Source organism: Spinacia oleracea, chromosome 2 (genome assembly GCF_020520425.1).
Source record: "Spinacia oleracea cultivar Varoflay chromosome 2, BTI_SOV_V1, whole genome shotgun sequence".
NCBI classification, from domain to species: domain Eukaryota; kingdom Viridiplantae; phylum Streptophyta; class Magnoliopsida; order Caryophyllales; family Amaranthaceae; genus Spinacia; species Spinacia oleracea.
Window position 1 is genome coordinate 84,934,127 of NC_079488.1, and position 12,950 is coordinate 84,947,076.

Genomic DNA, 12,950 nt, shown 5'->3' on the forward strand with positions numbered 1-12,950 from the left:
TAAATTCGGATGATTATAGGATAATTCATATGAAAGACAAAGTTTTGTGTATTTTTTTGACACTGGACAAAGTAAGTAACCGAAGAACTCAAAGATTTGCGTTGATTCCTGAATTGTTCGATTTGTTTAATAGTCGTCAAGAGATTGGGTAATTTTATGGTGTGTGATAAGCTAAACCGTACTCTTGTATATCAAAGACAAATCTAGTTCACCAACTAAAATACGGATATTTCATGAAATACCATCGAGTTTTGAAGTAATTCACCAAATGTCCATCAAGTTCTAATAATTCACCAAATACCCCTGACAATTGACTTAATGCCCAAGATACCCTTACTGATAACGGTCCGTTAGTCCGCCGTTAGCCTAGTTTCATAATTCACCAAATGCCCCTTTTTAAAATTTATTCACCAAATACCCCTATTATTAAACTTATTTCACCAAATGCCCCAAACTTAAAAATAGTTATTCTGATATTCCAACGGCTAGTTTTTTTGTTTGAAAAGTAATTGTTGCTTATTGTTTGCTTATGCCTTCTTGATCCACTAAAGTCGTGATAATATCTAAAGGCTAATTATGAACAAACGTAGTAAGAAGAGAAAATAATAATGTTGATTGCATGTGTAACACCCCCAAAATTTGGACCTTTTATATAATCAAAAACCCTGTTTTTATTTTATAAAAACCATCGTCCAAACCTTGGGAGTGTCACTGCTACATTTATTATCCATAGAAAATAAATGCAAAGCAACAAAACAATTTAAAACCATTAAAGTCAAAATTAACTAAGTGGTCTAAAAGGTGGCCCATAAAAGTAATACAACCAATTCTCAATAAATAATAACAAAGTTCAACTTAAACTTAAATAGAAATTGTCTCTTGACTAAGTGGTTATTCTAAGCGTCTCCTCACTCATAGCCAAGTACCTTTACCAACCTGCAAAAATAAATAGAAAAGAGACAAGAGAGACAAACTCCCAAAAATCAAACTGAGTAATTCCAACTCCATCCCGTAAAATAAATAATTTTAGTTTGAAAAACGTTTTGAGTACGTAAAGTAAATAATTAAACAAGTATCAATTTAATAATTCCATTATTAAACTTATCACATAAGATCAATATTAATTAAGTGAGGGAAAGATAACGCTAAGGGTCGCGCGTAACCCTCGAGAATGGCCAAAGTAAGATGAGTACAGAATGTCCCTAGTGTGCACACCCCTCACTAATTAACTATGGGTCTCCGCGACCGTGCACCAATAGAATTAGGAGGAAAACTAAGCAGAAAGTTCATTGCAGAATAATAGAAACCTACTAGAAGCCTATCGGATCTCCACTAAAGTGGGCCCATAAAACAACATCTAGAAGGGCAACTTGTTCCTAACCCTTACGGGCTTTTCCCTCTAAAATTACACTTTGCATAATTAATATTTTAATAATGTTGAAGCGCATACAGTAGTCATACGTACAAACCCCAGAATATCAAATTACGCAACCTTAGTTCGTTATTATCACAAATGACATCAGGTTACTCCAATGATGCAACTCGAAATTTCATAGTTTAATGCATTGTGCTCACGTAGTCATTAACGCTTAATAATCACAATCCAATACTAGTTCCCAACTCTATCCAATACATACTCCACTTCGTAAATTATAAACAAAAGTAGTTGTTTCATAAAATAATGGTAGTAGTATAAATAAGATTTACATAATATTACTAACTTTATACATGCCTATAAACTCAAATCACATAGTTTACATACAAAACACTTAATCTCTCTATCTCATAATAACACATAGATATGTCCAAAAAAATATTTTTACTAGCAGGATCTAAAGATGATGAATATTGAAAGTTACCTTGAGCGCGCGCGTACTCAAACTAGTAGTCTCCTTAAGTTAATGCGTAAACGGCCTTAAGTTAATGCCGACGAAGGAGTACTAATCTGCATATCCTATACTACTACTCTTCTACTGTTCATAATCATGTAGGAAAATTCCAAAACGGTTACTTGATTTTCTTTGGAAACAAAACATAAATTTAATATTTTTAAGCAATGATGACCTAGTATACAATGATTAAGATCCTAAAATTATATGCAGGTGTCAACAATTATCAAGGACTTAGAATCAGGTGGCTCGTACATGGTTTCTTTTCCTTTTTAAATTCTACAATCAACCGTACAAATCGAGTGAAGGGAATAAAAAGAATTAACTTACAAGAACTGGATATGATGAGGGTGAGGCAGTGATGGCGGCAGGCAAGGTTTGAGGGAGATGGAGATTAGGTTTTTTTTTTCTTCGAGAGTACAGCAACACGGGAGGTTTTAAGGGTTTGAGATTATATATAACTTAGGGTATTAGGGTTTGACTTGGAGACTTAATTTTAGTATATTTATAAATAAAATAAATCTGAAAATATATTTGTAGTTAAAACTCATTAAAATTTTATTTTTAATTGTAAAATTATCTTAATTTACCAAAATAATTTATTATAAAATACCCGTAAATATGGGGTATTACAGCATGTGTGTTCCACTCAATACAAAGCTACGCAATTTATAGGTATCAAAATAACAAACTAAGCCTAACAATAAGGGAGAAAGATACTTATGAAAAGAATCCAAGCATCAAAGAAAATCAATGTTCGGATTAACGAGTGGGATATCTTGAAATGACAATTTGTACATTAAACCCAAGGCATAATCCAAAGAGAAGCTAGTAGGAAAACTTATTCCTGATTTACAACTACGATGCCAATTATGAGCTTTGGATCTATTGATGTCACAAGGAAATTTGACAAGCATCGACTCTCGTACACAAATTCAACCCAACTGCTTCAACCCAGGGACGGGAAACACTTGAGGAGAATCTCATAACCTGTTTTGAGCTCCTGTTCTAATATGGTCAGTGGAGGAACCAATCTCACTAATTTTTCTTTTCCAACAGTTAATATTAACAATTTAACATTCCTGAATTTCGACAAGCATCAACTAGCGGACCAACTTGTGTCATCCAACTCTATACCAATAATAAGAATCTGCCCTCAGACTTCTTTCACATGTTGGTTGCCTCCCAATTTCTTCGCTAAGAGTTCTCTGAAGTCCTTAACTTTATTTTGCTAAAAGTACTTGCGTGCTCTCCTGAGTCATAAGTTCTGCCTGTCCATCCCAAACCATGACATAAATAGGATTAGCCTTTCTTCATTTCAAAATCAAAGTAAGATGCCTTGTATTGACATTACAGTATCAACTTTTTCTTCATTTGCTTCCAGTCATATTGCATCTTACTATTTCCCCTGTTTTCAGTACTTTCTGCTTCGTCTAAGCTTCCCCTGTATTGTCCTTCATGTTGCTGCCCCCTGTTTTCTTGCTCAACTACTCCCTTGCACCATCTCAGATTGTTGCAAGGATCACACTTGTAGTACAACCTTTGTGGATTGAGTGTTGTATCAGAGCTTCAGATGACAAATTTCCTACCACATTAGCAAAATTGGTTAGGTACTCTAATATATGTGGACTCATTGTGTGTGGATGATGATTTTGAAACAAAACTCATAACACAAATCTAATAAAATCAGCAAAGCAAAGCAAAACAATATCTAAATTACAAGAAACATTCAGAAAATGGGTTTTTATAGCCAAGCAAGACCAACAACTACTTTTCAAATGAAAAAACTAGCCATTGGAACATCAGAATAACTATTTTTAAGTTTGGGGTATTTGGTGAAATAAATTTAAAAAAGGGGCATTTGGTGAATTATGAAACTAGGCTAACGGCGGACTAACGGACCGTTGTCAATAAGGGTATTTTGGACATTAAGTCAATTGTCGAGGGTATTTGGTGAATTATTGGAACTTGATGGACATTTGGTGAATTACTTCAAAACTCGGGTATTTTATGAAATATCCGTAAAATAAATTTCAAGTCAATATGTTCAATAAATTTACTTTTAAAATTTAACACGGAGTAATAATCCTACTAATATTTCGTCATTTTTGCGGTAAAAAAAACAGTTATTCGGTTTCCCTCCACGGCGTTCATCCAACGCTAACTCATGTCTTCACTTCCCAAATAAAACCCCCCAAACTCCCCTTTTCTGCAAATTTCTCCTAAATTCTACCCCTTTTTCTTCTCTCTTCATACTTTTGATACTTCTTTATCAATTCAGGTGACTATATTTCTCCTTAATTTATTCTCTATTATTGTCTGTAAATTTGATTAAGTTTGACTAACCCTCTTTGATACTTTGTTCAATTGTTTGTTTTCTTCAGCTCTAATGTCGAATTTTACATCTCTTACGAATTTGGGTCAAAATACAAATCCAAATAAGTCATATGAGGTAATTTTCAAATTTTTTTTTGTCTTCATCATCCTGATTGTTGAAATACTGAATTACAATATTTTTTGGGTAAAAAAAAATAATGATGAAAATTTGGGTTAAATTATGAACTCCAGGTGCCTCAACCACCAACTGATTCTGTGTCAAGCCTTCATTTTAGTCCCAAGGCTAATCATCTTATTGCAACTTCATGGGATAATCAGGTTCGTCTCTTTTGCGTTATAGTCACATGGTTACATTATTTTACGTTTTTGCTACATAATTTGTTCAATAATTTAATGCTGTGACTTGCTGTTTCATTACATTGTTGTTGCAATCTTTTCTTGGGTTGCTTTGTTTTATGTAGCAATTGATTAATTGAAGAAGGTTAATAGTGTACTGCCTTATGATTCGTAATGGGCGAATTTTCGCAATAATTAGTGTGGTTTTGGTTTGAGTTTGGTGACGAGTACATTCCCGTTGTTGTAATTGTAAGTGTGTAGTCGAAAAGATTGGGTTTATGACTGTAAGCTGATGTAGCCATGTAGTTTTTTCCTACTTGTATATGCGAGTCGCTAGATGAAAACTAGTATGCAAACTCTAGTAGCTTGCTGAGGTTTTTCATTAGTACTGAATTACTGATCAAATATTAATATATTATGATTCAATAAGTTGGTAAATTAACTGATGAGTGCCTAGTTTATAGATGTACGGTATATTGACATGTATCAGTGTTAATCAATCAGCACTACTGAATACTGATGATAAGTTTCAGGCCATCAGTACTTAAATTTTATTGAGTTTCCGCTTAACTGATGAGTGCCTAGTTTTCGATAAAGTAGCTTTGTTTGTCACTTAGAAATCTAGATTAACACTGGTCTCATTCTCCATGATTTGATGTCCCACATAGAGTGCCCAAACCTTATGAAGAATTTTAGGACAATTGAAAAATGGAACATATGCTCAAATTGAATACATTGATGGGTTAACATCCTCTACTCTCTTTTTTTTTCGAAATTTGGAAGAAAAGACATTGATATATACTTAAGTTTCTATTCTACTTCAGGAATGTATTAAATGACTCTTCTGACCGACATCTCCAATACTTGCAGAACTATATTTAGCTAGGGTTAAGTTATTTGCACGACGTAAACCTGTAAAAGGTGCTGGATAATACGTAGTGGTTAAATAGACAATGTCATAATTTGTTGGGTCCAATAATTCTGTGTGCTTGAATGTTTCTCTGATGGAAGAGTCTCTCCATTGCTATCATTTTATAACTGTTGTGGATAAAGAACTAATTGAAGATTTTGTGTTCTTTTGATGATATGGAATTGCGCTGTGACTTCTGTCTTAATCCAATTCCAGTCGTGATTCATACATGACAACAAAGTGATAGAACATGTTGTTTGAAATAACCTCTATTCTGAAGAAAGCTAGTGAGATGTGAGAAATTATATTTATTAAATTAATTGTAAAGAATGAAGATTACAAATGGTGTGTAAAGTATCTGATTGTGCATTGGTCTTTTATCTGGGTGGTTTGCTGCTTAGAGAATGTTGACTTGAAATTACCAGTTTACCACTAATCCCTTCACCTTGCATTTTGTCTCTTTTTCTATGTAGGTACGCTGTTGGGAGATAATGCAAAGTGGAACTAACATTCACAGTGCACCGAAAGCAGCTATATCTCATGATCAGCCGGTAAATAATTCGTCAATCCGTCAGACTGAAAATCACGAAAGATGATTGTGTTATCTGTTAGTTTCCCTTTTGCATGGGACGTCAGTTGTCAGTAAAATCATTATCTTTGTTGCAGGTTTTATGCTCCGCTTGGAAGGATGATGGAACAACTGTGTTTTCAGGAGGCTGTGACAAACAGGTGAAGATGTGGCCTTTGTTGTCTGGTGGGCAACCTGTTACTGTGGCTATGCATGATGCGCCTATTAAAGATATGGCCTGGATTCCTGAGATGAATGTTTTGGTTACTGGGAGCTGGGACAAAACTCTTAGGTGAGTACTGAGTTAGATTTCTATTTTCTCTTTTATGTACTATGGAGAAAGAAGCACAAAGCTAAGCTTGGTTAATGCTGTCCGGAGACTCTTTACAACAACAACAACAAAGCCTTAATCCCAAAATGATTTGGGGTCGGCTAACATGAATCGTCATAGGAGATCGTCATTGTGACCAATCAAACCAGAAAGGAGCGGGAAGTTAAAAGAATAAACAAGGAAGAGGGAAAAAGTGGAATTAATGAAAGTAAGATAAGAGGAATATATATATATATATATATATAATACAAAAAAAATTATTATAAGGGATAATAAAAATAAGTAAAGTTTAAAATAAATAAAATAAGTACATTTCAAAATAGCATATAAAAAAATACTCAAGAAGTAAAAGTAAGAGAGTCAAAGTTCGGAGACTCTTTATTTAACTTTTTTCTCTCGCTTTGACATGGACTGCCTTTTCATGCATACTCTATTTGCAATTTTGCATGCTCTTCACGCATAATCTATTTGCATGAATTATACAGTTATGGGATGAAATCCAAATTACATAATGTAGTTGGAGCTAAACGAAGAAATGACTCTATTGGTGGTTATATGGACATAGTTTTCTTAGCACTTGATGAAGCTAGAACTCCAATGTTTGTGTTTTGGATTTTGAACCCATTTCTGAATGAAAGCTTTGTATACTACTAGCTCATAAGTCATTACTGTGATATTTGTTTTCTAATGTAAACCAAAAGATGATAGGGGAGTATCTTCAGTTTCATTGAAATATTTATGTAAACCAAAATGTAGTTCATCAGCTAAATCAACTTATTTTCAGGTACTGGGACTTAAGGCAGCAAAATCCGGTTCACACCCAACAACTCCCAGAGCGCTGCTTTTCATTGACTGTGAGACATCCTCTTATGGTTGTTGGAACAGCGGATAGAAATATCGTAGTGTTCAATTTGCAGAACCCTCAGGTAACATATATCTTTTGAGAGATGTATATCCGTTCTCTTTTACAGTTGTTTCCTGTCCTTCACCAAACTTCAGTTTAGTCACTAATCTCTTTTCTTAATGGTTCAAAAAATTAAATAAAGTAACAAGAAACAGTGATGAAATTCTTTTGCTATTTGTACCTTTATCATGATTTTGTTCGATACTAAAATAGCTAATTGATTTTTTAGATTTTTACTGAACCTGGCTGAAACTGGGGCTTTCTTAAAGCCGTAGAAAGCTCAATTTAACCTGACTATTCTGTAGACTTGCTGTGGTTGCTTATTTCTTTTCATTCTCTTTCTTGAGAATAAGCTCAACCAGCCTATTTTGGTTTTTTGAGTTTTGAATTTAATACATAGTCATTTGCATTTCCCAACGACAGGCTGAATTCAAAAGGATAATGTCTCCACTTAAATACCAGACAAGGTGTCTTGCTGCATTTCCTGATAAGCAAGGATTTTTGGTAAGAGTTAACCCCTTTTGCTTATTTTTAGGGAGAATGATATTTGCTTGACTCCAATGGGTAGTTGTAATGAAATTTAACTTAAAGGTATAATAATTGATAAAACTAACAGGTTACTAAAATGCTCTATTTGATGTTTGATACTTATTTCTTGTCTGAAGCAGAGTTCATTATCCAAAACAGCAAAACACTTGATAGACTAAATAAATGCTCCACTTGATTGGGGAAAAAAACACAGTAGTTGCTGCAGAGAACTCATAACTCTTAAGGAAAGGGGCTTGACATTCTTGGCAGCTTCACCTATAGAGTTACTTGAGTGTTTCTAAGTTCTTACATTTCTCAATGTATGCCAAACTATTGAAAGGTTTCCGAATGTTACTAACTTTTGTCTTTCTATAACTTTGGAAATGCTAATGAAGCAAATTCTTTCTTTTCAAGTTCATGTATAACACTGTTATTAAAAAAAACCTCATGTATGACAACATTTCTCAGAGGACTTATCTTCTTTCTGGATCTCTCATCTTCCTATGTTAGCACCATTGTATATTGTTTTATATCTTCCTAAATGCAAAGATGAAGTTCAACATTTGTCTATCGTTTTGTCTTTCATTTAAAAAAATAGCGCTCTTATGTTGCTCCTGTTGCATTCTTCTGATCCTGATTCTCAGTTGATCATTACTATCAAGGGTTGTTAAAAACTTGAGATTTTCCTTCCTAATGACAGTTTATGTGTTTGTAATGGTATGATGTGTAACTTTATCTCAGCAAGTACACTAATTTTCTGTGCCACTTGTAAGTCGTGCAATAGGGAGATTTTAGTGGTTTCTAGTTTATGCGGGATTGCATCTATTGTTAATATGCGGCCCCATTTATGAAGGCCAACTCTATCAGACATGATATGTTGAAAGGTGGTGATCATTAATCTCTTTTATGAAAACAAAAGATTACTATTTGTGAAAGTTCTAGTGAATCAAGATTTAGCTTTTCTGCTTCTATCTATTTTCCACATTGACGGAATTTTCTTTATTTCTTGCTGTCTACAAGCCTGTCAGCTGTCGTATTTTCCCTTAAGCTACCAGAGCTCAATCATTGGAAGTTCTGCTTCTGTCTGATTATTCAGGACCAACTTTTCTCTGCTACTCCTTTCTTGTTTGTTATTGTGTGTAGTATGTTACGGACTTGTAATGTTAAGTGATTCTTGTCATTTTTCTTGGAACACCTTTCTTCTATAGAGATTGAGCTAATTCTATCTTATCTTCTATGCTATGTTTGCTATCCTGAATTCCTGGTACATCTGTTTAATCTTATCCTCTTAATTCCCAGATTGGATCAATCGAGGGACGAGTTGGAGTTCATCATCTGGATGATGCGCAACAAACCAAAAATTTCACTTTCAAATGTCATAGAGACAACAATGACATTTATTCTGTCAACTCTTTGAACTTCCACCCTGTAAGTTACATCCTTTTGTTTCTGTTCTCGAGTAAACTAATTATGCATTGAGTAACATAACTTGCTTGCTTTTTGAAAAGACCCATTTCCTTTGTTTTCTTTGTTAGCAAGGGACTAAGGGAAATTGCTGTGTAACAGTATAAGTTATGATTTTTTTAGCTTGGCTTCCAACTGTGTGCCTGTAAACAGCTGGAGGATAAGCTAATAGGCAGCTTTCCTGGCCTGGCCTGGCCTAGAAGCAGTAAGGGTTTGGGTCTATGTTACTCGGACAAAGGGATTTATGTCAGACATAATTACGTGTCTAACAGTCCTAGTGTCAGACTCGGCTATCTTGTAGAAAGTTTATTGTGTTTTGGTTCGTAATCAAGTGCCGTGTATCCGTACCCGTGTCAAATTGTTGAGGATTGGATACGGTTACTTGAGGTGATGAGTTGTAGAGCTAGCAAATGATATGAACTGTTCTAAACATTTAACCTCTCTCTGAATTACATTTTCTTGCCAGGCACATGGCACCTTTGCAACTGCAGGATCTGATGGTGCTTTTAATTTTTGGGATAAGGACAGTAAACAGAGACTGAAGGTATCTAAGAATTCTACGTGCTCGGTCATGTTTTGGATGTTATTTTTACCTCCTTTGATTACTGGTCCTTTGTGCAACTTATTGAACATATATTATGTGATTGTTAGGCGATGTCGAGATGCAATCAACCAATATCTTGCAGTGCCTTCAACAATGATGGATCCATATTTGCATACTCGGTATGTCCTAGTTTGCTGTAATCTGCATACATCTAATCGCTATAAATCCAATTTCATGTACTTTTATCAATCCAAATGCACTTTGTCAAATGTAAGCATGCTGGGTAAAAATCTATATTTCTAGTCTACATTCACTGAGTCTGTTTCATATCCTGTTGTAGTCATGTTATGACTGGAGTAAAGGTGCCGAGAACCATAACCCAGCAACTGCAAAGTCCTACATATTTTTACACTTACCACAGGTATGGGGTCTATTCCAATCACTTGTTTTATGTTTCTATCTTAGTTCATATATTTAAGAAGTTTATTTAATTTGGGAATCGTGTTTGTATGTTGTAGGAGGCTGAGGTGAAAGGGAAGCCTAGAGTGGGCAACACTAATCGGCGATGAAGGCTGGTGTTTGGAGCTCATGCAATTTTCCTGCAGTGTACATGGCAAATAGTTTGGATATATTTGGCGTAGTCTGTTCGGAGTAGTACCTTTCTTCTTTTGAGTAGCTGATGTTTGACCTCTTGGAATAGCTTTCTAGCTTCTACTAGCTCCTGTTTATATGTTCTGTTGTCAATATTGGTCGATGGTATGATATACGGAGTACTTCTGTATTCGGATTTTAGTCAGCGAAATAAACTTCCAATTGCATAAGGAAGACTTTATCCCTAGTCTTGTGAGAGTTTTGAAATGAGTCTTTGACAAACTCGCGTAACTATAAAAATGATAATATGCAACATCTTCATTGATAAAATAGATAATATGCAAAATAGTTTTGTATCATTATTCATTAATAATATGCAACATCTTCTTCATTGATAAAATAGATTTACATAATAGAGAAAGATGGTCACGACTCACGAGTGTTGGGGTGAGGCCCGGAGGGTTAAAGTCCAGCAACGAAACCGCTTGTTTGTCTAGTCTGCACTCTGCAGTCTGCAGTCTGCAGTCTGCAGTGAGGTAGAGGAAAACTTTGATCATATTTACGACGGTGTCTATCCACAAATACAATGGTGTGGACTGTGGAGGCGCTTCCCTGACAAAAACGATCACTTTAATTCATCAACAGTCCTATCATCCTATGGTGGTAATTGGTAAAGCACCTATTGACTTAAACTAGAGATGCGGATTGTTCCTCCAACGTCGTCATTATGTATTTAAAAGGCTTGTTAGAGTAAATCATTCACTTTAAGTCCACGGTTGTTAGAGTAAATTGTTGACAATCTCAACTAGACGAATTAATTATCAATAATCCGAAATAATGTTGATGACTTCATGTATATCACTGTAGATTAATTTTTGTTTACATTTAGATGTTATGAGACATCTCTCAATTGATGGAGATTGGATTTGTCCATTAATGACTATCTCGCGAATCAAGTTTATTATCGAACGAGGTTTTACATTTTTTTTTATTTAGCTAAAGAACTATTATTAATTACTGTATTTAAGGGAAGAGGGAGAATATGCAATTTATAATTAATAAAGGTTTCAAAGGAAATAAATAAGTCTCTCTCGTTTTCCCATAAATAAACAGGACCCTTAAAACAATATTATAGGATGAATGGCTAGGATTTAATCATATAATCTAACGGCTCGGATTAAAGCTATATTTTATGTCGTCTCTATTCGACGACCTTCGCATAATTTTTATACTACCATATATATATATAAATTTTCACAGTGATGTAAGTGGGTTGTTTTGATGGGATGACTAAGGGTATACTAAAATTTTAGGGCTAATGAATTCAAATGGGTGAGCTTATCCTTCAGACTCAACTGCAATCTTCATACTCGTCACATCAGGTTTCTCATTATTCAGACTCACGCAAAACTTACCTTATTTTTACACCTTATCTCCAGACGGGCATCAGACTCAATTAGCTCCTAAAAAAGATAATAGGATAAAATATGATGATATGGTATAATTTGATTTGGTTGGAGAAAATGTAGAGTCTCGAGTGAGTCTTCGATTTTCAAACTCACTCCAACACTTGTTGTAGTCTTTTATCACATTATCCCGAGACTTACCTTAAAATTTGGGATAAACTCACCCTAATAAAAGTTTTTTTGTGTTACCACTTACTCATGTGTAAAATAAATTTACTTCGTATTATATTGGCCTATACTAGAGTAAATTTTAACTAGTACTGAGGTAAGTTTATTATACTCCCTCTGTCCCTTAATACTCGCGCCGTTTTGACTTTTTGCACTATTCACATAATTCACTTTGACCCTATTTTATTTCTAGTATATAAAAAAAATGTTAGTATATAATATAGTGTTGGCTTCATCTTAATATATATTTTCAAAATATTAAAATTTTTATAAGTTTTTATAATATGTAGTTAAAGATATTGGTGGTCAAAGTTGTGCATCGGCATGTGTGTCCAGTCAAAACGGTGCGAGTATTAAGGACGGAGGGAGTATTGGCCTAAATGAAGTATTTGTTTTGATTAAGAATGAAGTTTGTGTATGATATATAGCAGATATAGGTCAGGGTTTCGAATCCCTTCTTCCAATTGTAATTCACTCGCCTAAGGCGGTGGGAACTCCTCGTAGTAGAACCAAAAAAAAAAAATTGTAATTTATATTGACCACATGACTCATTTGCACACAAATAAAATTAAACTACTACGGGGTACTCTGTATGTATTTGTAGGATAACTTCACACCCAACTTATAATATTTACTCGTATTATACACCCGACTTAGATAAGTTTTTGTGTTTGAACAAAATTAGATTTGTAATTAATTAGATAAATCCAAGATTTTAGCCAATCAAATTAGTTGATATCTTTAACACCAAAAAAAAAAAAAGTGTTGATATCCATTCACTACTCTTATTTTATTAGCGCTTAATTATCGCTTATCACTTATCAGTCATCACTGAGCGTAAAGGTTAACAATTAAATTAATTATCATAATTAGGTGCCCAAAATTAGTAAAAGTCGATTTGTTCCCTTGTTCTG

At 34.3% G+C, this 12,950-nt stretch overlaps 1 protein-coding gene across 1 annotated transcript; it reads left to right on the forward strand.

The window, feature by feature from the left end:
* Positions 1-4,013: 4,013 nt before the first annotated feature.
* Positions 4,014-10,649, forward strand: LOC110790110 (protein RAE1). The gene is made up of 12 exons (XM_021994867.2): positions 4,014-4,170; positions 4,274-4,341; positions 4,458-4,544; positions 5,946-6,023; positions 6,139-6,332; positions 7,156-7,297; positions 7,699-7,779; positions 9,103-9,231; positions 9,734-9,811; positions 9,919-9,990; positions 10,152-10,232; positions 10,330-10,649. Exons 2-12 carry the CDS (start codon positions 4,279-4,281, stop codon positions 10,378-10,380), a joined length of 1,056 nt encoding a protein of 351 aa, XP_021850559.1. The 5' UTR covers positions 4,014-4,170; positions 4,274-4,278; the 3' UTR covers positions 10,381-10,649.
* The last annotated feature ends 2,301 nt before the right edge of the window (positions 10,650-12,950 follow it).